General features: G+C 57.1%; 1 protein-coding gene across 1 annotated transcript; it reads right to left on the bottom strand.

Annotated features, from left to right (window-relative positions):
- Window positions 1-866: 866 nt before the first annotated feature.
- SDC1 (syndecan 1) lies at window positions 867-24250 on the bottom strand. The gene is made up of 5 exons (XM_042982449.1): window positions 23873-24250; window positions 5303-5384; window positions 3844-4322; window positions 3121-3256; window positions 867-2961 (listed from the first exon to the last, which is right to left on the bottom strand). The coding sequence occupies exons 1-5, from the start codon at window positions 23936-23938 to the stop codon at window positions 2792-2794; spliced, it is 933 nt and encodes a 310-aa protein (XP_042838383.1). The 5' UTR covers window positions 23939-24250; the 3' UTR covers window positions 867-2791.

The following is a 24250-nucleotide window of genomic DNA, read 5'->3' as shown; positions in this document are numbered from 1 at the left end:
CAGGTGTGGTGTGGAGCAGCCCCTGGCCCATAGTGAGCTCAGTAGAAGTGTTAATATTCAAGTTGCCTATTTACAACTGTAAATAGGGGCTAGCAGAAAATAGGCATTCAGTGTTTTCAACGTAGAACAAACGGATGAGCTAAGGTCTTTGTCTCAGCCTCCGAACACTGAGCACAGTATGTCGGGGAAAGTATAATTCACTCTGCAATGCCGCCCAGAGCCTGCTGTCCCCACTCCACCCACAGGTGCAGGGCCCTGGAAGGAATGGTCCCTCTTGCCCTACATTCCCAGGACACACCTGGGGTTCAGGATAGCACCTGAAGCCAGGGGTTCCGATGCCAGGAGCCCCAGGCAGGGAGACCGGCCACAGAGGGGCAGCTGAGGGGCTGGGTGGCAGCCTGGATGGGACTCTAAGGGGAGGGCAGCCAGGTGCCCTCAGGACACTGGGCTCCTGCCGTGCATTGTGCTTTTTCGACTTCCAAAATTTTCACTGTAGTTTTTCCATGTAGACATTTTTAGGCTTTTGGCACTTTGCTGGGGAGCATTCAGGTGTTGCATGACAATGAGTGCACAGAGTAGCTAGCAAACTTTCAGTCAATAGGAAGCTCTCGTGTCCACAAGGTAGGGAAGGATCTAGGAGAGCAAGAAGGACGATCTGGGCAGGAGACAGAGACCCCTGGGAGGAAGTAGGACAACCAAGGCCAGACAGAGGGGGGACACAGCACTCCCTCACTGCAGAGGGACTGGCACTGATCCTACTGTTCCCCACCGAGGCACATCACAGCCCAGAACCAGTCTCTCTCCAAGAAAGTGACAGGGAAGGACATCGCCAGGCCAAGAAGAGACTCAACCACCGCCACAGCCCAAAATGACAAGTGCTGTTTATTACAGTTCCATGAATGGGCCCAGCCACAGGCTCAGCCCATCCCAGGGAGGAGCAGAGATGAGCAGTCACAGACCCCTTCCCCATCCCCCGAGTCTTGTCCAATCACACACTCCGGGCAGAAAGTCTCAGTATGGAACACAGAGCACGGGTTCCCTTTGCTTGGCGGAGCATCTCAGAGTCACAGATGGCCCCCCTCTTGGAGCGTCCAACAGAGCAGCGGGACGTTGTCAAACAGGCGAGCGTGGGAGTTCCCAGGAGGACTGGGCTGGAGGCTCTGGTCCTAGCAAAGGTGTGAGAGGAGGTCTGTCCAAGGTGTCCGAGAGCAGGCCTTGGCCCCAGGCTTCTGCGGGGCCAATGGCCTCAGGTAAAGCTGTGCCAAAGCCATCAAAGCTTCGTAAGCCATTCAGGAGACAGTGCGTCGAGGTTGGCAACACAGAAATTCATATCAGGCCTTATGTAACCTTGGCTGAACCTACCGACCTCCAGCAGAATTTCAGCAAAGACGAAAAACAAAAAGGAAACAAATCAGAGGGACTCTGGCCGCAGCATCCCTCCCCACGAGAAAGATAAAGGCATAGAGTTTTTAGCCAAGTCTCCCAATATCATTTGTGTTTAGAGAAAAGGCTGGTCCACACAGCCAGCACAGAGAGAAGAGGCAAAGGCAAGTAGAGTTCACATGACTACTTTATATTAAAGTTTATTACATTTGGAAAATCTACTGTACAGGGAAAAACCCATTGGATTAAGTAGAGTTTTGCCAAAAGCAAAAGACTATCTCTCTTTGGAATATTCCTGATTCCAGCCCAGGGGGCAGGGCCACAGGAGCTAATCAGAGGTGAACCTGGTCGTACGTGGAGCAGCTCCATGCCAGGTGTGCCCAGGCCCCTCTCATCACCTTCTGGAAGAAAATGTGCCCCAGAGACAGCACCAAAGGAAGGGCTCGGTCTTCAGGAGATTCTCTGGGGCCACTACCACCTCGCTCACCCCACAGTCCTCTCTTCTCGGTCCCCAGCTTGAGGTGCCGGGATTCCGTCCTCACACAGCTCAACATCGCGGCAGCCCGGGCCACGGCAGCGGCCCCGAGTCCGTGGACACAAGCGTGACCGCTCCAGACGTGACTGCCCACGGCTGCCAGGATCAGCCAGCCCCCCAATGGGGCCACCCGACAGACATTCCATACCCTGTTGCACACGTGAGTGACAAACTCAGAGACAACACACAGACTAGGCCTACACGTTGGCTTCCAGATTTGGTTCTCCTAGTTAAAAAACAAAACAACAACAACAAAAACAGTCTTCTTAACCCTGATGCTGTCTCCTCGCCGTAGATTAGGGAAGCAAGATGGGGGTAACCAAATCAACTTACTTAACTTACCTCGGGAGTAACCAAGTCTACTGGGCTATGAACAAAGAAACTAGAGGAAACATGTGCAAAAACAAGTTGGTATCTAAATGAGACCTCCCCGCAAAACGTCGCTCTGATGGAGCTCCGAACTCCTCTCCCTGCCACTCAAGGGTGGAAATGTGCCCCCAGACCACTGGTCTCCACCAGCAAGTGCGACAGATGGGCCAGCCCTCGGCCAAGCGGGCCATCCAGGTCCAAAGCAGCAGGGTCCCCTTTGTCTCCAGAATCGGGTCCGGGGAGGGGCTGCTCCAGGTTGGAGAAACTGAGTCAGAATGATGAGATGCCAGGTGCTGGCGGTGGCAGAAAAGTCACGTGCGAGAAAGCCCTTGCGCCCAAGTCTCCAGGCAGAAGTCAGAGAAGCAGAGGAGAGCCCCCAGCGTGCCCCGGAAGTCCGTGGGCAGGGAGCCGGGGAGGTGGCATGGTGGCAGGGCCTGCAGTTCTTCGTGGAAGAGGCAAGTGGGGGCCTAGCGAGTGGCAGGGGCAGGAAGAGCCCCGTCCCTGTCAGGCGTAGAACTCCTCCTGTTTGCTGGGCTTCTGGTAGGCCCCGCCATTGGCTTGTTTCGGCTCCTCCAAGGAGTAGCTGCCCTCGTCCTTCTTCTTCATCCGGTACAGCATGAAACCCACCAGGCACACGGCGAAGATGAGCCCCACGAGGCCTCCAGCGATGACCCCTGTTGGGGGGGTGGGCAGGGAGGCCGGCTCAGCTCAGTTAGGCAGTAGTTCCCTCACACCGGGCAGCCCCCGAGGTGGCCGCGCTCAGCCCCACTCCAGCGCCCCGACCCCCAAGCAGCGGTATGCAGCCCCCTACCACCCACCTGAAAGGAACTCACCTCCCAGCACTTCCTTCCGGTCCAGGAGGCCCTGGGAGGCCCCCGTGGCCCCACGGTCCACTGGGGGCTGATTCCGCTGGTCGGGCTCCACAGCGGCCACGGCTGTGTTCTCCCCAGATATGTCAAAGGTGAAGTCCTACGGGAAGGCAGGGACAGTTGCAGGCTGCGGAGGGCCACCACCAGCAGCAGCATCCAGTTTTATTTGTAAACCCAGAAGCAGCTCAGGAGTCCCTGGTCACCGCTGCCACCAGCTCAGACACACCCAACCCAGCCCTCGGGGACCCCAAAGCGGGACACCTCTCACCACATCACACCAGACCCTGGCTGGACTGTGGCAGATATCACAGCAAGTGAGACAAAGCACTTGTATTTATATGAAAATAAATAGGCTCATTGTAATGTAAAGTGTAAAATGACCATGACTCTAAGATCTAAAGAAAGACCTGGTAGGGCTTCTCCCCTGCCCCGCAGCAGGGGCCCTGCTTAAGTTTGGGAAGCCCTGTTTTAGGGGATCTTGAAGGACTCCTTTGCTCAGGTCTCATATTTAGTCTGTCCTGCTCTGGGCTCGGCCCTGGAGGCAGGGGGAAGGTGGGACCGCGTGAGCCTGTCTTCCTGGCTGGGAGCAGGACACGCTTAAGGGGCACATGGTGTTGAGTGTGCCAGATGACCAAGCCAACGGTACTAACGTCCCAGGAAACACAGAGGACACCAGTGAGCACTCACCTGCTCCCCAGAGCCCTCTCCTGCTGGGAGCTGAGTGGAGACCCCATCCTCAGCAGCCTTCTCAGTGGCAGAAGGACCACGGTCCTCCACGCTGGGCGCGTGAGAGTCGAGCTGGCTGGGTCCTGCAGGAGCTGAGGTCTCATGGTGGTCAGGCTGCATGTCCCTGTGGGGATGGGAGGTGACAGGCCCCTGGGCCGTGGTGGCTCTTGCTGTTGATGCCTGGTGAGTGGTCGGCGGTGGCGTGGTCTCGCCGGGTGGGTGGGTGGTCTCCTTCTCCCTGGCCGTGAAGCCAGGCTCCACCTCTGCTGGGAGCACTGCCTCTCTGTCCTCAGGCCTCTCTCCAGCCGGCAGGATGGACGTGGAGGTGGCGGTGTTATCTGTGCCGCTGGGCTCTGGGGCCGTGGGCACGGCTGTCAGGAGCTCCGTGCCCTTCCAAGTGGATGAGGGCTGCTGTGACAAGGTGAGATCTTGCAGAGCACCTGCAGGCCCAGAGGCAGAGCTTGTTGGAGTGGGGGACGCCCAGACCTCGGGCCCAGCCAGGCTCACACAGTGAGGAAGGCCTGGACAAGGGCCCACGGCTCTGACTCCCAGGCCAGCCTAGCGAACCCTGTTGTGAGAAGTGGTTTCCCCAGGGCAGAACGAGCTGAGGCTAAACTCAGCTTTGGAAAATGGACAAGGACAGCTGCTCTTTTCTGCTGCACGTGCCTGCAGACAGCCTGGTCCCTGGAACCATGAGACATCAAGGCCATCTGGGAAGGAACTTCTCCTGTGGCTAATGAAGCTCGCTCCCTGGGTGGGGGCACTCTCAGGGCCTGAATGCCTTGTCCCCGGTGCACACTCCTCTCTGGCCCCCTCCCTGTTCCACCTGCCCTCTCCCCAGAAAGGCTCAGCCTCCCCCCTCCACCCAAGAACAGAGGCCTGCATCCTACCTTCCAGCTCCCAGGCCCCTACCTCGGCCACTTTCCCCACGGATGGCCTCAGCCCTCTTCCAAAATCCCGGTCAAGAACACCTCCTCTGGGAGGCCTCCATGGCCACCTCTAGCTCAAGGACTTCACTCCCCCAGGGAAAGGGGAAATAGGGGGAGATAAGGGACATTTATGGAAGATCTACATGCCACCAGGCTTTATGTTACCTTACAGCTCCCAACAATTGTATGAAGTCAAGACATATTCCCATTTTACAGATGAGGAAATAGAGGCTCGGAGAAGTCCACCTTTCCAAAGGTTGCCCAGGGAGTAGAGAGAAGATGAGCCCAAGTCTGTCTGCAGCAGGCAGTCCCCAGGGCTTCCTGGAACCCCAACATTCACTCCCGCAACCCATACATGCCTTTTCCTTGCAGCGTGGACCCCATTCTCTTCCCTAAAATCACCCTTCAGACCCTGCCGGGGGGCTGCCTGACCGCCACCCCCAGCTCATGGCCCGCTGCCATCTTGGGATGGGGCCCCCATGTCAGCTCACCTGCACCTGAGCCAGAGAAGTTGTCAGAGTCATCCCCAGAGCCATCCTGATCTTCAGGGGGCACATTTGTGGCCACTATTTGCTGGAAAAGGATCAGAAAAGGGTATGAGTGGAGGCCTGGCCAAGGCCCTACTACTCTGGGGTCCCTGTCCTAGACAGCTGAGTGAGCTCCCCCACCACACACATATAGAACAGGAAGGAAACCCTTGTGTGTGGCTCTGGAACCCACAGCTCGGGGCCACCCTCTGGTCCCCCCCACACCCCTGAACGCTATGATGACACAGCCCTGTGCTAGGTACTAGGGGTGCAGAAACACCTGAGGGGGGCAGGGCTCTTGTCCCAAGAGGCTCAGTCTGGTAAGGGAGCCCCAGACCTCTCAGAAAAGCAGACAGAAGATGCCATTACTCGGAACACAGGCTGTGGCCACAATGGGACCCTGTCAGCTCACCCTACACTGAAAACCAGGTCTTGGGGCCATTGGCCAGGAAGCCTCAGGGGCCAAGACAGGTTTAAGAGCCTCAGGAACAATCCCCCAACACCCTGACTCCAGAGAGACATTCCAAAGCATGCTGAGCACCAGGGTATGGACACTGAGGGCCTCACGGGGGGGTGAGGGCAGGGACGGGCACGGGTAAGTCGTCTGTGCTGAGGCAGGGCTGGCCACGCAGGACACATGCTTCTTCCCACACCTGGTCTGTTTTCTCATCCACAGGAAGGACAGGACGCAGACCCACTTGGGGAAGGAAGGACAGGGTGCCCATTAGGCTGGCGACAGATGAGACTGATCTAAAGGAGGCCCTGCACTCAGGAGGTGGCGACAAACGAGCCACGAGCCTGGAATGGACCCCGTGTACAAACAGCTGTCCCAGGAATGCTGTCTGCCTGGTCCGGCTGAGAGGCTGCAGGTGCCAGAGTGCAAACACCTCCCCAATTCCTGAGACAGGAGCTGCACCAGCAGACCCAGAGAGCAGGGCTGGGAGGAGGCAGGGCGCACCACACACGGCCGAGCAGGCCTGCGCGGAAAGCTGGAGGAGGGCGGCGTGGGGGTACGGAGAGCTCCCAAATACTAGTTCCAGAACAGCGGTTGGAGAAGAGAAGACCCAACAAGCCAGGTGGCAGGAAGGGTAGCGATGAGTGTCCGTTCAGCAACACGACCTTGACCCAAATGAGTTCGTGATACACCCATCTCGAGGGCCCCAGTGTCAGGGGCCAGAACAAAGAATGAACAAAGAGGCAAAGCAGCACAGTTCAGAGTACCCAGCGTGGCCCTGAGGACATCACGAAACCTCTTATGGCCTCAGTCTCTCCATCTGTAAAATGGAGACAGTAGTAATATCTACGATTCAGGATGGCTGCAAAAATTCAAGGAGGTTATACACATAAAGAACCTAAGGGAGCCTGGCGTGCAGTAAACTCCCCACCAACAAGGGCCACTGCTCTAACCCGGGGAGCCAGCGCGGCTCAGCGCGGGAAAGAGGATTCTGGCGCCTGCCTAGGGATGGAGGCGGCAGAGAGGCAGAGATGGGTGGAAGAGAGGCAGGAGGGAGCCAGCTCACAGGAGGCTCTGTGCAGACTTGTCAGAGGCAGGTTCCGCCCAAGGCTGGGCTCCGGGGAGTGGGCCTCCGCAGCGGGAGAGGCATCGCCACATCCTGGCCACAGGCCACGGAGTTTCACCCTTGAAGGAAGCAGAGCAAGGAGAGCCGGACAGGACCTTTGGCCTCCCGAGGCTGCCTGGGGCAGAGCTGGCCCAGGTGGAGCCTCCGCTTCCAGGAGCTCAGGTCAGGAGGGAAGCTTCAGACATGTGTAGAAACCACCAGGCTAGAAATACCACTGAGCTTCCTCTGAAAGTACAAAACCCAAACCCTACCTCTTCCTCACCCCCCGAAGAAAAAGGTTTTGGCCCAAGAAGGGCCTGTCTGAGCTGTCACGGCCCATCTAAATGAACTGGCACGGTCCCTGCCCTCTGCCTGCACCGCAGGCCACATCCTGTCTACACTGTCCCCAGGTGGTGCTTCCTACACCTGTCCTGTCTCCACCGAGCTTCGAAGCCTCCCCTAAACCTTCCGTAGCAAAGAATACTGCCCACCAGGCAGGCAGAGTGGGTCCCCTCACCCCCACATGCTCCCATCCCAGGCCCACAGCGGACTGCTTCCAACAGCCTGGCGGGGCAAGGGGAGGCCCAAGCATTCAGGGGACCCCCACCCACCCATACTTACTGAGACCCCACTTCCCTCTTGCCCACTGCCTCTGCCTTCCCTCAGCTTTCCTGAGGAGGCCCTAGGAGACCAGCAGTGACCTTTCCCAATGCACTGATTCCATCCCTTAGAGATGCTGCTCAACATGGCACGGAGTCAGGGCCCGGCCAGACCAGCCTCAGCTGCACACTGTCATGAGAGCCATATCTGCCAGCAGAAACCAGAGTCTCCTGTTTCACAGATGAGGGGATGCAGGCCTACAGAGGACTCCATGCACTGGGACCATGTCACCCTTGGAGGCAAAAGCCAGGGAGGCCCGGCCTCTCACCTACAGGGAGAAGCCTCAACAGGTTAGCAGTTTCCCAAGAGCTGGGCCTCTTTCACCACTTGATAAGACTTTGGATCTGCCCGGTCCCTAAAAACAATTTGTTCCCTCAACTCTACTCAGCTTATCCCTCGGCGATCTTGTTTACACAACAAGCTCTTAAGCAAACGCTTTCTCTACTGAAACCAGCTCCTTGGCCTCGGGGGCAGCCCCTCCCTCTGAGGGCTGGGTCTCCATCAGGGGAAGGGCTGCAGTGACCTCCCAATCCCCTCCAGCTTGAACCTGTGCTGGCCTCAGCTCCCTGGGGAGGAAATCAGCAGAAACTGCTGAGTTTGAACTTGGATCACTAGGTGCCAGCTGACTCCAGCATTCTGGGTGAGACTTCCAGTTTCACTTAGGCCACTGTGCTAAGAGCCTGTGGCCAGCTGCCCCCAAGGCCTCATTCAGGGCTCTCCTCAGCACTGCCTGACCTGGGTCCTTCCCAGACCATGTGGCCACAGCTCAGAGCTGCTCGGGGACAGGTGGGCCCACCTTGGAACCTGCTTCAAGCTGCCTGAGAAGGTGAAGGCCAACCATCTCATACCTTTTTTCTTTCTTTTTTTTTTTTTTTTTTAAGTTTATTTATTTGTTTTGAGAGAGAGCGAACATGCTTGCACAGGGGAGGGGCAGAGAGAGAAGGAGAGAGAATCCCAAGCAGGCTCTGCAGTATCCGTGTGGAGCCTGATGCTGGGCTTGAACTCACAAACCGTGAGATCATGACCTGAGCCGAAACCCAGAGTCAGACACTTCAGCCACCCAGGCGCCCAGCTCATACCTTTAATGGGGCCCTTTAACCTCTGCAAATCCTAGGAAAATCCACTTTTCATATAACAAATCAAAACCCTGAGGGGCTTTGACCTGGGGTCAGGGCTCCAGCAGATCAGGAAAGAAGGTATGAAAAACTGAGGCATTCTCTGACACTGAGAACACTTTCCACCCCTTTCCACCTTTACCCTTCTATTTGAGGCAGACAGGCTTGAGATTAGCATCTCCCACAGATAAGGAACTGAAACAGACAAGGTGATGGACTTGCCCAAGGCCACGGAGCAGTGTGCCACGTGCTCTGCTCACCTACGTCCCTCTCCCTCTGGCCCATCTATTTTAAGATGCCTGTCTTTCCAACACAGCCACAAGCTCCAGGAGCCACGAGATGAGCGCATCACGGAGTAAAAATTCCTGACCACTACCCCAGCAGCCGAGGGGACCTCAATGCCAGCCCAGACTTCACAGGTTGACAGGGGAGGGCATGGACAAGCATCGGGTCAGAGCTGCCAGGGGCTGGGAATCTGCATCAGGCTGCCACCCGCCATTCCCAAGGACAGAGGGCTGGGAGAAGAGCTTCAAGAAGCTGTCAAGAAGACAGCCTCAAGCCTCACCCTGCACTGGCCATAAAGAGGGCCACTCTCCTTGGCAGCCTGCATCTGAGTAGCCTGCTTGCCCTGGCCAGCCGAAGGACCCAAGGGACCCAGGCAGCATCCCTCGAAGACACCTTGGGGACAAGAACTCCATAGCAGTGTCACAAGTCAGGATGCCAAGTGGACCTCTCAGTGAGGTTCAAGTGAGGACGGTGGACCCAGCCACTTCTAACTCTGGATTGATGGAAGACGTTGTCTGTCCGCCTGCTCCCTGGACTCCCGCCACCCCGTCGACTGCAGCCCATGGGTCCCTTTGGACCTGTGGTTTCCAACCCACACCCTGAATCACTGACATGTGTCACCTGCTGCCTGACTTAAGTGATGGCTAAAGCACAAATCCTTTAGAAAGCGTTACTGAGTTCACAGGATCGCATTGCTCTCTCAACCAACACACTGCTAAAAGTACAGTATCGAGGGGCGCCTGGGTGGCTCAGTCGGCTAAGCGTCTGACTTGGGCTCAGGTCATGATCTCACGGTTTGTGGGTTCGAGCCCCGTGTCGGGCTCTCTGTGGACAGCCTGGAGCCTGCTTTGAATTCTGTGTCTTCCTCTCTCTCTGCCCCTCCCTCACTTGCACTCTGTCTCTCTGTCTCAAAAATAAATAACAAAACAAAAATAAAATAAAAAATAAGTCAAAGTATAGTATCGTGTAGGGAGGATTAAGAGAGTCACATTTTTTAAAGTAATTTTTACCCTTTCAGTTTCTTGGTCAGAACTGTGGATCTAAGGTAAATGGGCAGAGCCCTCCCCCACCCCCCATATACCTAGAGTTCATAACTCTTGGGGTCTGAGGTCTCAGCTGCAGGACCCTAGCCTTTACCCCCCTGCCTGTGCATCAGGATGCCAAACTGACCGAAGGTGAAATCCAAAGCATCACCTTTGTCCAGACCATGGGCTCTTTTCTTCAGGGTCCCTAGGAATCAGCAGGAGACTATCAGAAGTCTTCTGAGCTCCATCCCTGAGGCTGATACAGTGGATCTGGGGCAAAGGCCCAGGACTCTGATGTTGAACAAGGTCCCGGGTCCTGTAGGTGGTATGCAGACTACACTTGGAGAACAATAGTCTGGACAGGAAAATGTCTGACCCAGAGTTGCCCAGGGCCTGGGTGCTGGGGAAGGCAAATCCCTACAAAGGTCCCAAGACTCTCACTCAGGTGCAGTGTTCAAAGAAGAGGCACCAAATAGCAACAGAGCCCTGTAAACAAGCGCTAGGGGCAAACTGATCCAAGAAGGCTCTGGAACATTTCTCTGTACTTCTGATGCATTCACTCCCCACAAACAGTACATCCCAGTACCTGCCTCGTCTGTAAAAGAGCCTCACCATGGAGCTAAGGAAACCCTGAACTTCTAGAGGCATGACCCCTTTGGTTCCTAGGGGTACGAGAAACGGGAGACAAAGCTGAGCCTCTGTCCTGCCTGCCCAGAGTTGCAGGACCTCCTTGGTATCCCAGGCCCGAGGCACTGACCTGGCAGGAGCAAGCAGGATCTCCCAGGGTGGGCCCACCAGGGAGGGGAGCAGGGGCTGCAGAGCCACTGTGCAGTTTTCCAGGGGAACCTGCCTGAATGGGAGGCAGGGGTAGGGGTCACAGGGGCTAGAGAATGTTGTAGAACACACCACCCCACTCCTGCAGCTCACCCAACACCCTGGTGCCCTATGGCAGTTATAAACATAACTCTGCTTTCCTCATCTGGGGGATCATTTGTACCCCCTCCTATAGCCCTGGCTAACATGGCCTAAGCACAGTCCCGAGAGCCCAGGCAGGTCAAACCCAAAGCATCTTGGACCAAGGGTTCTCAAGGGGAGGAGCAGAGCCAGGGGTGGTAGGGGGAAAGAGCCTGACCAGGGTGGCTGCCCCAGGGCAGGTCTAGCTCTACTGCTCCCTTGCCCAGTACTGCTGACCCGGGCAGCTCTCGGCCTCTCTCTAGACAACAGAAGGGGCTTGGCAGGAGAACCCTAAACTCCCTTAGTGCTCTGACAGGCTAGGCTGGGACCTGGGAGCAGAGGCCCCAACTCCTTGTCAGCAGGGCCAGAGTGGTATAGGGGTGGCCATGTCAGGCTGGGTGGAAGGGGCAGGACCGTGGGCCCGGGCCCAGGAAGACACCGAGCTCCCCTCCTGCCCAGGATATCAGGATAGTAGCAGATAAATCACTTTCTCTCTGAAGGCTTCTCTCCTGACTTGGGAGCTGCCAGGGAGACATGCTTAGGCCACTGAGAGGCACAGATCTCCCCCAGTTTTGGCCTCAAGACCCTGAAATCCACCCTGCTTTAGGCACTCCCAGGAGGAAGGGGCCCCACCAGTGCTTCAGACAGGATCAGCATTTCCGGCCTGACAGGCACAGTGATTTATCAGCTCCGTGTCTCTCTACCAAAACCAAGTCAAGCCTAGACTTGCAGAGGGTGTGATGGGCATGGCCCAGGGCGGCAGGGGCCCAGGGAATGGCAGGTGGGAGACGGGGGCTTATTCTGCCTTCACCCTGAGCACCCATGAGGGCATGTAGGCCCCCAGCCCCCATCGGCACTTCCACTGTGGGGAGCACCTTTCAGGGGACCTCCCAGGGATGTGCCCTTCACCCCATACACACACACAACCCACTGGAGCTGTCCCCATCCTGCCACTCAGACACAGACCTCACCAGTTGGGGGATTCCTGGGCAGGGCTGGGGTACAGGGCAGCATCCATACTGGGCTTTACAGATGGGAAACCGGAGGTCAAGTTTGCAGAGCCCTTTGCCCTGCCCCATTCTGCCCATTTGGAGTACCTGGAGAGGCCAGACTTGTGTTGAGGTGGTGAGGGTCCTGGCAGCCAGTGCCAGCCCCAGTGCCCAAGCCAGGTCAGAACTGCCACCAGCACCCCCATACTCACCCCTCCACAGAGCTGGCACCGCCTCACGGCTCGCGTGCTGGGACTCGACTTAGCCGGGCCCAGCTGAGGGCTCGGTGTGGGGCCGCAGAGCCGGAAGACCCGTTCCTCTGCTTTTCCCCACCTCCAAGAGCCTTGTACCGGGCATGGAGCAAGGTTGCCCAGCCCGGTCCTGCCAGCCTTTGTGGCCAGGGTTGCCCTGGGAGTCAGACAAGGGGTGGCCAGGGGAAAGTGACCAAACCCAATACCAGGAAAACCTGGTTATAGCCTGGGCTCTCTGTTCCCAACTTACTGGATGACATTGGATAAGAATCTCTGTCCAGTTCCCCATCGGTACAATAGGTGATAGTAAGGGGGCTCCTGGTTCCAAGTCTATGGTTGGGAAATCAAGGGGACTGCCCACCTGAGGGGTTGTGGCCCACAAACACAGTGCTCAGCAGGGGGAGGACCCACCATGACAAATAGGGAGAAGGGTACTTGATCACAGTGACTCAGTGTCACTGCCCTCAGCTTCCCAAGGGGGGTTATGGCCTAGGCAGGATGTTAGAGGTGTTCCAAAGAAAGGGGACTCTGGGATGGCAAATGGCACCCCACGAGGACAGAGGGAGCGGCTGAGGCCTCCAGAGCCTTGTACCTCCCAAGCCTTGGCTGTCCTAATGAGGCGGCAAAGACCAGAAGCTCAGTGTTGGATGCCCCAGCCGCCCTCACAGGGGCCCCTTGAACTGCTCTCTAGCTGATTAACCTCCAGATGCCACCGGGCTTGGGGGCCTGACACCTCTGGCGTGTGGGCTTCTAGAGATACCCTCCCCCAGCTCTGTCTAAATAAAGTTTCCTCAAGTTTCACAGGGCCAGAAACTAGTAGCTTTGGACACACCTGCAGCCAGCCGGGGCTCCAGCTGTGCACACAGACAGGGATGGGGGCACTTCCTCACCCAAATTTATCCAACCAGTGTCCCTGCAGTTGCACAGTGTCCCCTTTAAAATGCCTCTGGTAAAACTATCGGGTGCTAGACGCTCACCCTAGAGTATAAATCAGCTCTATACAGGGGAGCAGCTAATTCCAGAACGGGGGCACCGGGGGTGGGTAGGAGCCCTGGAGGATGGGAAAGGACTGCAAGAGAGGCCGGGAGATGCCAAGGGCACATTTTTTAACTTGTGTCAGAATGTGGTCGCCAGCCAACCCCATACCTAAGAAAGACAGACTAAATTCCCTTTGTTCCCACTTTGAGCCACAGACATACATGGCTTCTCCTCCCACATACAGAAGAATAATGGGCCAGCCTGGGAACTTGCCTCTGGGATAAAGTTCAAGTCAGACTGATGAGGCACTGAGGTAGAAGCCCAGACAATGACACGGGAAGGGCAGAGTATCCTTGAAGGAGTCCCGTGGGGGTACCACGGCGGAATGGAGTTTTGGCCTTTGCAAGAGAAGGCAAAATTTTCTGTGAAGACCAGGTCTGAATCGGCTGGGCTCGCTCCCCAGGTTCCCAGTGGGATCCCACCTCAAAGGCAGCAAAGTAGACTAGGCCCCTTCACTGTCAGCCTAACATTCGCCAGGGGCCTCTTGATGGCTGAAAGGCCCAGAGAGCCTCAAACGCCCCACGCGGAGCTCCCGGGCACCAGCGGCATGTGCACACAGCAGACGGTGTGTCTGTGCATGCAGCTCGGGGGGCTCTTGGGAGCCCGGAGTCACCCAGCAGGTGGAGTAGCCATAACACCTTGCCCAGGGCTCCGGGACAGTCATGGGGTGGGAGTAGGCACCTAAGGATATAACCTGGGCTGGGGTTACTGGAAAAACAGAAATACCTGAATTGGGCCTTAGGGAAAAAACAGCTAATATGTATTGTGTGCTATGTGCCAGGCACTAATCTAAGCACTTTAGCCGAATTAATTAATCTTCACAATAACCTTAGATTCCAGTGCCGTATCCATCCTCCAGATAACGACACTGAGGCAAAGGGGACAGTTTGTCCCAGGGCATACAGCCAGTGAAGTGCTAGGGAGAGGGCCTGAGGCCAGGCAATCCAGCAGGCATGCGGTTAACAATCCTTCAGTGGGGGCCACGTGGCTCTCTTACCCTCAGGAAGAAAAGAGCCATCGTCTCCACGGGAGGTGGCACAGGGGCAAGTGCAGAAGGAAGAAGGACCACAGAAGTGAGGCCTTCCCCCCACATCCTGCAGCCTGGCCTCACCCAGCTCCCTCGCCGGGACAGCCTTCAGTCGGCCGTTCTGGGGACAAGCCGCTGTCCCCTACAGTCCCAGGGCCCTGCTCGGCTGGCCTGAGCCCCGGCCCAGGTGCCCTGGTGTCTGGCCTCCCCCCCACCGCCCGCCAGCCCAGCTCACACCTCCCCGGGGTCAGGAGCCAGCCCCTGGCAGAGGCTCAGGCAGAGGCGAGCAAAGTCTGGCCTGCCAGCGAAGGCTCACATTTCTGAGAAGGGGCAAAAGCCATGTTTTCAGGCCCTATTACATCAGCACACTGGGGTAAGACCAGCCAGCCATTCACATGAAGTAACTATACACCCAGGCCAGGTCAGACTGTACCCCTTCCTCCAGTCACAGCCACGGGGGCGGGGTGGGGGGGATGCTCCCCAGGGGACTCTCTAAACAGAGTCAGGCCCAAAGCTCCCTCAGACTTGCTCCTCTGAGTCCAGGTAAGGAAGGGACTCTCAATCATGCCACGTACATTAGTTCCTGGGGTCTTTTCAAAAGCCCTCCGAGGAAACTGAGGCTTAGGGGCAAGTGAAGAAACATGCCCAAGGTACTCAGGGAGGATATGATGGAGTCTGGTAATGACTTGGACTGCCCAATCTCCATGTCCTGTGCTCCTCCCAGCCTCCACATGACACCTCTCCAGTCCCCGTGACACTTACCTAGGCTGACCAGCCAGCCGGTTCTGGATCCCAGCTGGCCTGCCCAGCCCCACAGCTTCAGGACCTCAGACTGGGCCCCAGTAACTACCCCAAAGGCAGGCAGACCCAAGCAATCAGCTCAGGCTGCTGCCCTCACAGTGGGAGGAAAGGTGGACCAAGACATCCCCCCTGCTGCCCCCCAGCCCCTAGAGAGTGGTCTTGAAGAATGACCCTGTTCCCAAACAGGTAGAGGGGAGAGGGGTGAGGCCACAGCCTCTCTGCTCCTCCCACAGTTCCAAGCGCGCAGGACACAGACTCAGGGCTGTCCCAGGACCTTACTACAACAACCAGGAGACCCCAGGGAAACTTTGCAAGGATGCCCCTCCCCCAGGCCCACCCACCCTTTACTTCTGGAGACCCTGTGGGGGGTGGGCGGAGAGGCAGGGGCAGAGCCTGGGGCGGCTCCTTCCGCCCAAGTGCAGGTGTGCCCATTCTCCTAGTCTGGCCCACAACCCGTTGGCCCTGGCCAGCCAGGAGGTCTTGCTGCCCAGACCATGCCTGCACCGCGCCCTGGAGGAGATGCGGTCACCATAGATGGTGGTGCCACACCCCAGCATGTCTCTCTGGGAGAAGGGGGACTGACGTCAGCCTCTACAACAGTCTCAGAGGCTCCTGAAACACCCGCAGCCTGGGGCCCTGCGAGCCCAAACCTGATCACATACCCGTCGGGGACACTCCCCAGAGATGGGACTCCAAGGCCCCAGATAGTTTCCTGGGCACCAGGGATGCTGACAAGCTGCAGAGAGAAGAGCCAGTGCTGCCTCTGCACCCCTGCCGTAGGACTGGCACAATCAAGTCCCCAAATGGGCAGGCAAGGCCCTGGGCATCAGCGGCCACCGTGGCGCAGGTGGCATGGAAGCAGCAGTCCTCAAGTCCCCCAAGGCCTCCCAGTGCCCAGCATGTGCTAGGTCTGGAGTCGATGAGTGCACCTGGCCCTCCAGAAGTTCCCTCCTTATGCACCCAGGCCCCATCACTCCATCTCCTCGGTCTGCTGTAGGGGGCAGAGGGCCGGTGTGGCCACAGAAAGGCAACCTGAGTGGGAAAGACTAGGAATTCAACATCACTGTGGTGGGACAGTTCTCTTAACACCCGGGGAGATCAGTGCGGCCCAAGAATGGTCCCAGAGCAAAACTGGCAGCCTCTGCCACTCCCACTGCCCCCATCTGGGGACTACCTCCCCTAACACTTACCCTGGCCAGAACATGACCTGCCTTATGGCCTGAGCTCCTGATTAGAAACTGCTGTACTGTGGGACTCGAATGAACCCTTTCTCAGTGAATGACCGTTACTGTCACTGCCCCTCTGGCCTATCTGCATGGACCAACCCTCCTGTCTGGTCCCAGTAATGGCCACCTTCTCTTGCATGTGCTCCTGGACCAGGTGTGGACCGCTCCCCACCTGCACAAGGCAATGCACACGGCAGGCACCAGGCTCTGGGCTTTAAATCTGGTCAAGCCAAAGAGGGCTCATGACCCCCAAGGGTTGAAGCAGAATGCTTCCGGGAACAGAGACAGGCCCGGTCCTGATTCCCACCAGTCCTGTGACACAACCACAGGATACCACAAACACACCAAGTGCATGATTGTTACCTATGCTTCTCTGCTTCCTCCTCCCATTTCATAGGTGGGTTCACTGAGGCCAAGACAGGCCCTTGCACAAAGTCACTCAGCAGAAAAGAGGAGGGCCAAGGCTGGAAGGCAGGCATCAGAGCCTTAGTTAGTCCTGCTGGGTTCCCCTACCCTGTCTAGCACACAGTGGGCTCATGGTCAAGGCTGCTTGGGTGGATCTGTGGGCCTGGCACCATGACTCAGCCAACAAGTGAAGTGATAAATATGCCTGCCTGCCCCACTGCCCCAACCTGCCCAACACGGCTTCCGCTCCTGCTGATGAGCGGACCTGGGCAGGGGGCCAGGATCCCTGGGTGTGTGCAGAGAGCATCACCAGGCCTGACCTTGCCCAGCGTCCTCTGTCCACCTCTGGTTCCCACACTGAACTCTAAGGCCACCTCCTCCAAGCAGCCTGCCCTGACCCCCACCCCCACAGATGACTCCTCAGGCAGTGAGTGTCTCCTCGAGTCCCCAGAAGAATAATGGTGGAGGACCCTAAGCCCCACCCAAGTCCCCCATTACCACCTTCATCCTCCCCAGGACAAGGTCTCAGAGCTGAAGAAGAGGAAGTAGGCCCCAGAGGGGACAGATGGGGGAACTGATGCACAGAGGGACAAAGACCTGCCCAACCCAGTCAGGGGCCAACCTGGGACCAGGAAGGACAAGTGTCCTAGCCATCCTTCTCCGTAGGAATAACCTCCATAGACTCCTAACACCAGGGATGGAGGAGCATCAGGGTTAAAGCTAAAAAGGGGAGAATCCACCAGAAAAGAAGAGAGGAAGACTGCTTCCCAGCTTCTGAAGAGGAAGTTGCAGACAGGTGGTGACCAGGTTTCCCAAGACACTCAGGCTGCAGCCTACCCAGCAGGAAAGCCCAATGAGGAAACAGAGTCGAGACCACCCAGGCCAAGCTCAGCTGTAGCTGCAACCCGGCCTGCAGGCCCACCAGCCGGCACACAGCCTCTTGTGGGGCCGCAGCCCTAGGTGGGTCACAAGAGCATTCCCAGCACTGGAGCAGCCTCTCCATAGAATCAGGCAGCCCTTGGAACCGTAAATGAATGCCAGGAGGACAGAGACCCTCAATAAGCTCCAGAGGCAGAAGGGGATGCATCTGAAAGCCTTCAAGTTCATGAGTCAACAGGAAACATCCCGGGGCAGACAAGTGAGTCCAGGAGCAGGTCCAGCCAGTAGCCTTCCCCTTTCCGCACCCAATGGTCCCGAGCCCCAAAACTGCCCACTGCACCCCCCACCATGAGTTTGCCTCCACACACTCACGGCCTTCCAGACGTCCTGGCCTGCCAGACCTGCACAGTGTTGACAGGCAGCAGGAGGGAGCTTAGCCCACCTCCCCTCAGGCCACCCCTCACCTGCCCGCCACCGGCTCATTCTGGGCCCCACAGCACTGAGAACAGGGGAGCTAATTAAGCGCCCCGTCTAGGGCCTAGAAAGGTTATTCTTTTGGGGACTTCTAGTGCCTACTGCCCACCCAACGTAAGCTTCCTGAGGTCAGGCAGAAGCATCTCCATCACGCAGATAGAGCCGGCCATCCGGGGGCCATGCGGGAGACTTCCCAGGTCTCCTGGATTCGAAGGTGCCGAGTTGAAGCGACCCAGGTGCAGGGTCTTGCCTCAGTGGCCTCAAATGTGCCTCCTTGTGTTGAGCGATGCATCCATGCCTGCCCTCCCTCAGCATCATCAGGGCACCCACAGCCCGCTCCGAGGGAGGTTCCAGAATGCATCCTCGCATGGAAAGCCCTGGGACAGCTGACAGGGAAATGACACCGTGCTGAATCTGTTCCAGGGCACAGGATCCTGGCGCCAAAAGCCCTCTTTCCACAGACTCCCTTAATCCCATTCCCTTTCCCTAGACACACTTAGGCAGTCCCTCAAGGGGGGATGGGCTTTCAACCCAAGACTCCAAAATTGGTTGTTGAAAAGAAGAAAGAAATCAGGAAACAGTGCGTTCTGTAAAACTACCAAGGTTCCAGGACTAGAAATCATTTAATGACTGATTCTTTATGGGGCTGCTTCTGCAGTGGGACCTAGTGTTGGAGGGGACCAGGTGGGAAACCCAGCACAGGAACCAGGAGTACTGGGTATCTGGGCATCTGGCTGATACCATGGTGCCCACCTCCCCAGCTTTAAAAAGTATCTACTAATTCTGAAAGTGTTTCCCCAGTGCCTAAGATGAACAGCAGACTGGCTATTGCCCTGGGGACAAGCACGCAGGCACCATGCAAACATGGGATGCCCCATCAGGCCTCTTTGCACAAGCCAAGAACATATATATGGTCCCTGCACGGGTATCAGACCTGGGAGCACACCCCACCTTACCCCCATGGGCTCACTGTCTCCTGACCTAGGCTCCAGGGAGCAACTCTTGCCCGTCCCTAAACCACTGGGTGAACCCAACCCAAGCCAAGGATGTTGCCAATGCTCAGGGTTCACCTAAAGGCACCATTCAGGCCAGCTCAGCCCAGCCCAATGCCCTCTCCATCCAAAGTATGCACACCCATGGCTCTCCAGGATGGAACAGCAAATACCCATAGGGCCTCACAAGTTTCAGCGAGCCTCCTATGCTGGGCTTCACTGGGGAGACTTGACAGTCCATCAGTTCATTAATGCCATACACATACGCCCACGCATATGGACAGATCCTTTCTCACACATCGGCCCCTTAGAGGGGCTTACTTCTATAGGCTTCATCCACAAGATGAGGGCAATGACGTACATCGTAAAGGTTTGGCTTAAACATGAGATAAGAAGGTAAGAAAAGCACTGAACACTCAATAATCAGCACCCAATTACAGGCGCCTCTAATTATATCGATAGCTAACTTTTCCTCTGGCGCTTTCATTTCCAAACACTTTCAAGCACTCATTATGAAATGAATATGCAAATGACAAAGACAGGGAGAACAGGTATGATGTCCACTTTACAGAGGACATCAAGACTTGGAAGTGAAGTGACTCACCCAAGGTTACATGGTAAATTAGTGGCAGGGTTGAGACTTGGTCCTGGAGCTCTACTTAATCCAAAGCCGTTTCTGGCCTGCCAAACAGTACGCGTGCACTAAGAAAGATGCACTTCAACCCAGATAAAACATGGTGACACGATGGAGACAGGACCCAAGCTAAGAGTAAGGGCCCTTCCAATGGAGACTTATAAGTTAGCCTCATCAGGTTCAGGCTACCTGTGACCCTCGAGTCACTTACAACTCAAGCCAGGAAGAGAAACTCGGAACACAGGGTCACAGGTGCCTCCTCCCAGAGATCATCCACACCTGTTCACCGAGAGAGCCTGTAAGCATGCCCTTTGACAGCCTTCGTTATTCCAGGTACTATCAGGGATACTGCTGAGGTCCCAGCTGGGTCCATGGAGGCACCACTCCACATATCACAGATCATGAACATTACTCACAAGTGAAACTCTCACTCAGCACTGAAAACTCATGTCTTAGGAATCATTCTGACATATCTGATTAGTTTCTTAGTACTGCTGGAGAACAGTGCAAATTAGAATTGAATAGAAAAGCTGCCTGCTACACTTAGGCCCACAGTTGTCACTTTTGGCTGCTGTCAGGGATGAGGGGAGAAATAGAGCAAACCAGAATTCAAAAGGTACCAACCCTGGGGGCACCCAGCAAGGGGCAAAATGCTCTTCAGAGCTCAAGAAACCCAGGACAGAAATGCCTAACCTAACACAGTGACAACCATGAAGAAGACCCTGGCATCTTGAGATTAAATTATGCTTAGTATTCTCTCTCTCTCTCTCTCTCTCTCTCTTTTTTTTTTTTTTTTGTTTTTTTTGTTTTGAAAGAGAGAGAGAGAAAAAGTGCTGACAGCAGAGAGCCAATGTGGGGCTTGAACTCATGAGTAGAAGCCGGACACTTAACTGCCTGGCCACCCAGGCGCCCCAGTATTCTTTTGTTAATAAAGGAAGGAAAATAAATATTGTAGAGAGTCCTGCCCAAAGTTGAGGTCAATATGGATTCTTAGCTCACTAAAAAAAAACCTGGATGCCAAGGATACCTCATTCCCAAGGGATTTCAGAATCCGAAACTGCAATAGGAAACATTCCTCTATAAAATACTACAAAATTCAAGCTTTTCACTAATTCTTTCCAGGCCTCCCTCCTTTCTCATCTCTCTCCCCACCAATCTTGGTTAATGAGGTTTTATTGGAACCCACCATGAGCCACAGGTAGAGACTTAAAGCAGCTCCACCCTCCCACCCTCCTGAAGCCAGGAGTGACATCACCTCTAGAAGGCTGAGCCCAGGAGGAGAGGAGGCACTTAGCGCCTCCCCCAACCCCCACCCACCCTACCAGGCCTTAGGAAAATGTCTCTACTGGCCCCCATAATTAGGGCAAAAAGGGATTTTATGCCTTTCAAGAAAGAGAAAAGGGAAGGAGAGGAAAACAGCAAATAACTATTCCAGAACAAGCAATTTTTCTGGCATGGAAGAAACAAAAGACCACAGGAAACACACACACACACACACACACACACACACACACACACACACACAGAAACCTTTTCAGACAAACCTGTTCTTGTCTCTTGGGAGTGGTTTTAAGCAAACTTCTGCCCTAATAGCCTTCTCTTGCCCATTCAAAATCAGGTGCCGACGATCACACCCTACCTCGCTGGTCCCCAGGGGGGTTCTGACCTGCTTCCCACTGGGACCAAAGTGAACCCTGGGAGAGGACCAGATCTCTGCAACCTGTAGACACCTCCTCCTATTTTAGGCAAACCCCATTGCCTAGTTTCTTTTAGTAAGGGGGGAGGGGGCGGGGACTTTATGCCACCTTATGCCCCCACTTTTAACCCAACATGGACACCCACTGTAAGAGGGAAAAGGCAGGTCTGGGAAAGAGAAAACAAACTAAACTTTATAAAAGGAAAAAAGAAAACCTAAGCTCCAAGCCAACGCCTGACCCCAAAGCTTAGTGCTTTCAGGCTCTGCTCAGCCACCTCTTCCAGGAAGTCCTCCTACCACCACACTCTAATAAGCCGTCCTCCTTCCCTCCTCTCCCCTTGGAGACTCAACTGCCTCCCAGCCCTCTGTAATGTGTCAAAGTTTCTAGGCAAGAAATAATGCCTCTTAATGCAGCATCTGCCCTTACCCAGTACACAGGAGACTCTGGGAAACACAGTCCACAGAGAATCTCACAACCCATCTGCCTCCCCCATATAACAGGCACTCTGGGATCCCAGCTTATAAGAATGCCAGCCTCAACCAAGGCAGGCAAAAGAACCAAACCCCGCACTCCTGATTTTAGCTGGAAATAGGTGGGGGAACCCCACCTCCGCAGTCTCTGCTGAGGCCCAGTCTTGGACCTGTAGAGAGTGGAGTATCCAGGTAACGCTAGGTGGACCACCGAATTAAGCCACACATCTCCACTCTCCTCTCCAGAGTATGAACTATGAGTCAAGGCACAATCTGAGTCCTACCAAGCTGCAACTCTAAAGAGAGAAGAAGCCAGATACCAACTTCTTGGATCTGAAAGCCAGGAGTGCACTGGAGACTCAGCTCAGAAATCCTATCTGTCCCCATGGCTCCCCCAGATTTGGCACCCTTCGCCCCCCACCTCCATCCAACTCATCGGCAATGCAAGAAGTATCAGGGACCCTGTCCTTGTACTTCAAAATATAGTTCCAAACACAACAGTCGCCTGGAAAAGTGGGGGGGGGGGGGGGGGGCACTTCACAGATAAGCCTGGGAAACACCTCACCTGAGCCAGACCCTGTAAAATACCCCAAAGCTCTCAACAGCTGGTAGCTTCTATTATTGTAGAGGGACCCGCTTACAGAGGGTCGGCACTGCTGAGAGTTGTGCAGATGCCACATTACCCGTGGAGGACCCGGCACCCCTCCCCCTTCCTGCGATCCTTCCCTGCCCACGTGCCTCCCTCACCAAGAGCTGGGGAAGTAGAGCAGTCCAGATGTGGTAGCGAGAGACCGCCACTTCCGGAAGGGGAAGAGCCCCCCGCTCCGTCCACACCTCCCCTCTCCATCCCAGGGGATGGCCGCCCCAGCCCGCGGGGAGGGCCCCGGGACTCCAGCACCGGGTGTGGGGGCTGGGAGTGGACGTGGACACCCGGCGGCCAGCGCTGACACCTGGCGGCGGCCCAGGTCCCGGCCCACGGCGGGGCCGGCGCTGCGGGGCGGTTCCCAGGAAAGGGTTACAGGGGCCGAGAACAAAGCGCCCCCATTGGGGAAGGCGGGCTAGCGGACGGCGGCGGGGGCGGGAGATCACTTTCTGGGGGCCCTTGGGATGCTCTTTGTCGGCCAGGTCCCTCTTCAGAGGGGACCCACCCCTCGCCAAAGGTGGATGCTGGAGTCCTACCCAAAGGCCTCCTCCCCCAGCCAAGGGCTCCACATTTGTCCCTCTTTCCCCCCAGCTCCACTGGGCGGGCCAAGGGACCCGCCTTCCCTCCGCGCGGCTACAGCACAAAGCCAGGCCGGGGGAGGGGAAGAGCCATTCCGGGGTCCACTCGCGGGGAAGCCGCAGCCCTCCCTGGCCGTGCCCAGCACCGCCCGCACCCCTCAGCGGGCAACACAACTTCAGCAGCCCCAAAGTTGGGTTCCTGCGGGGCTCCGGTGTTCCGGGACCAACTTCGCGGAACCTCCCGTTGCCAGCTCTGCCCAGCTCCCTTAGGGCAGCCGATGGGAAGCCGAGGATCCCACCTCCGCGACCACCACGACCCCCGCGCAGCCCTGGCCCGGGCTCCTCTGCCAACGCGCCGGCCCCGCTGCTCCCAAACTTGCCTGAGCCGAAGGGGCCGGGAGCCCGGGCTCGGCGGGTCTGCGGGTGGCCGCGGTCACCGCATCTTCCCGGGTCGCCGGCGGGGACCCCGGCTGCTGCGGTGCCAGGGGTAACTGGATGGGAACTCGCGACCCCGGGAGCCGCCGCAGGCTAGTGGGCACCAGCGCACGGGGATCCGATTCACATAATTGAGCGCGGGGCCCCCGCACAGGCTCCTCTCCGCGGGGCGCCCGAGCCCCCCTCCCGTAGCGGCGGAACCCGCGCGGCGCCCACCGACGGCGGAGGCAATTGGAGCGGGACCCCGGTTTCGCGGGCACGGTCCCCGGGCCCGCCGGGCTAGCGCGGGAAGGCAAGTCCCCGCTTCCCCTCCCCCTCCACGTGCCGCTGGAGGCATCGGCGAGTCTGCAAACACCGGCTTCCCGCCGCTCCCCGCCCGGCCCCGGGCCGCACTCACCGGGAGAGCTGGCTGCAGGCGCAGCGCCAGCGCGCAGAGCCAGAGCCAGAGCGCAGCGCGCCTCATGCTGCCCGGACCGGCGGCGGGAGCGCTGCGGGCTGCGGGGATCGCGGCGACGCCGCGCGGTACGGACTGCGCGGGGCTCCGCGCCGGCTCCGCCGGGTCGTTGCGCGCGGCACCCTTCGGGCAATGCCCCGCGCGCGGCTGTCCCTGGCGAGGGCTGCGGAATCCGCCGGCTGCAGTCCGCTCTCTACCTCTGGATTCCTCTCCGCCCGGCTCGGCTCCAGCCCTCACCTCTCCCGCCGAGCTCCGCCTTATAATAAACCCGCAGGCCCTTAGCCGTTGCAAAAACTAGCCCCCCACCCCCAGCTCGCCTAG

Source organism: Panthera tigris, chromosome A3, assembly GCF_018350195.1.
Source record: "Panthera tigris isolate Pti1 chromosome A3, P.tigris_Pti1_mat1.1, whole genome shotgun sequence".
Classification (NCBI taxonomy): Eukaryota; Metazoa; Chordata; class Mammalia; order Carnivora; family Felidae; genus Panthera; species Panthera tigris.
The sequence above is the reverse complement of the archived record's forward strand: the minus strand, read 5'-3'. Positions and strand labels throughout refer to the sequence as shown.

What these genes read in the sequence shown, in the direction of transcription:
- SDC1 (XM_042982449.1), bottom strand. Translation starts at nt 23,938, where the DNA reads ATGAGGCGCGCTGCGCTCTGGCTCTGGCTCTGCGCGCTGGCGCTGCGC. An exon ending in GCCTGCAGCCAGCTCTCCCG is followed by an intron (nt 5,385 to 23,872) that starts GTGAGTGCGGCC and finishes ATCCTTTTCCAG; the next exon opens with CAAATAGTGGCCACAAATGT. An exon ending in GAGAGGGCTCTGGGGAGCAG is followed by an intron (nt 3,257 to 3,843) that starts GTGAGTGCTCAC and finishes GCCTTCCCGTAG; the next exon opens with GACTTCACCTTTGACATATC.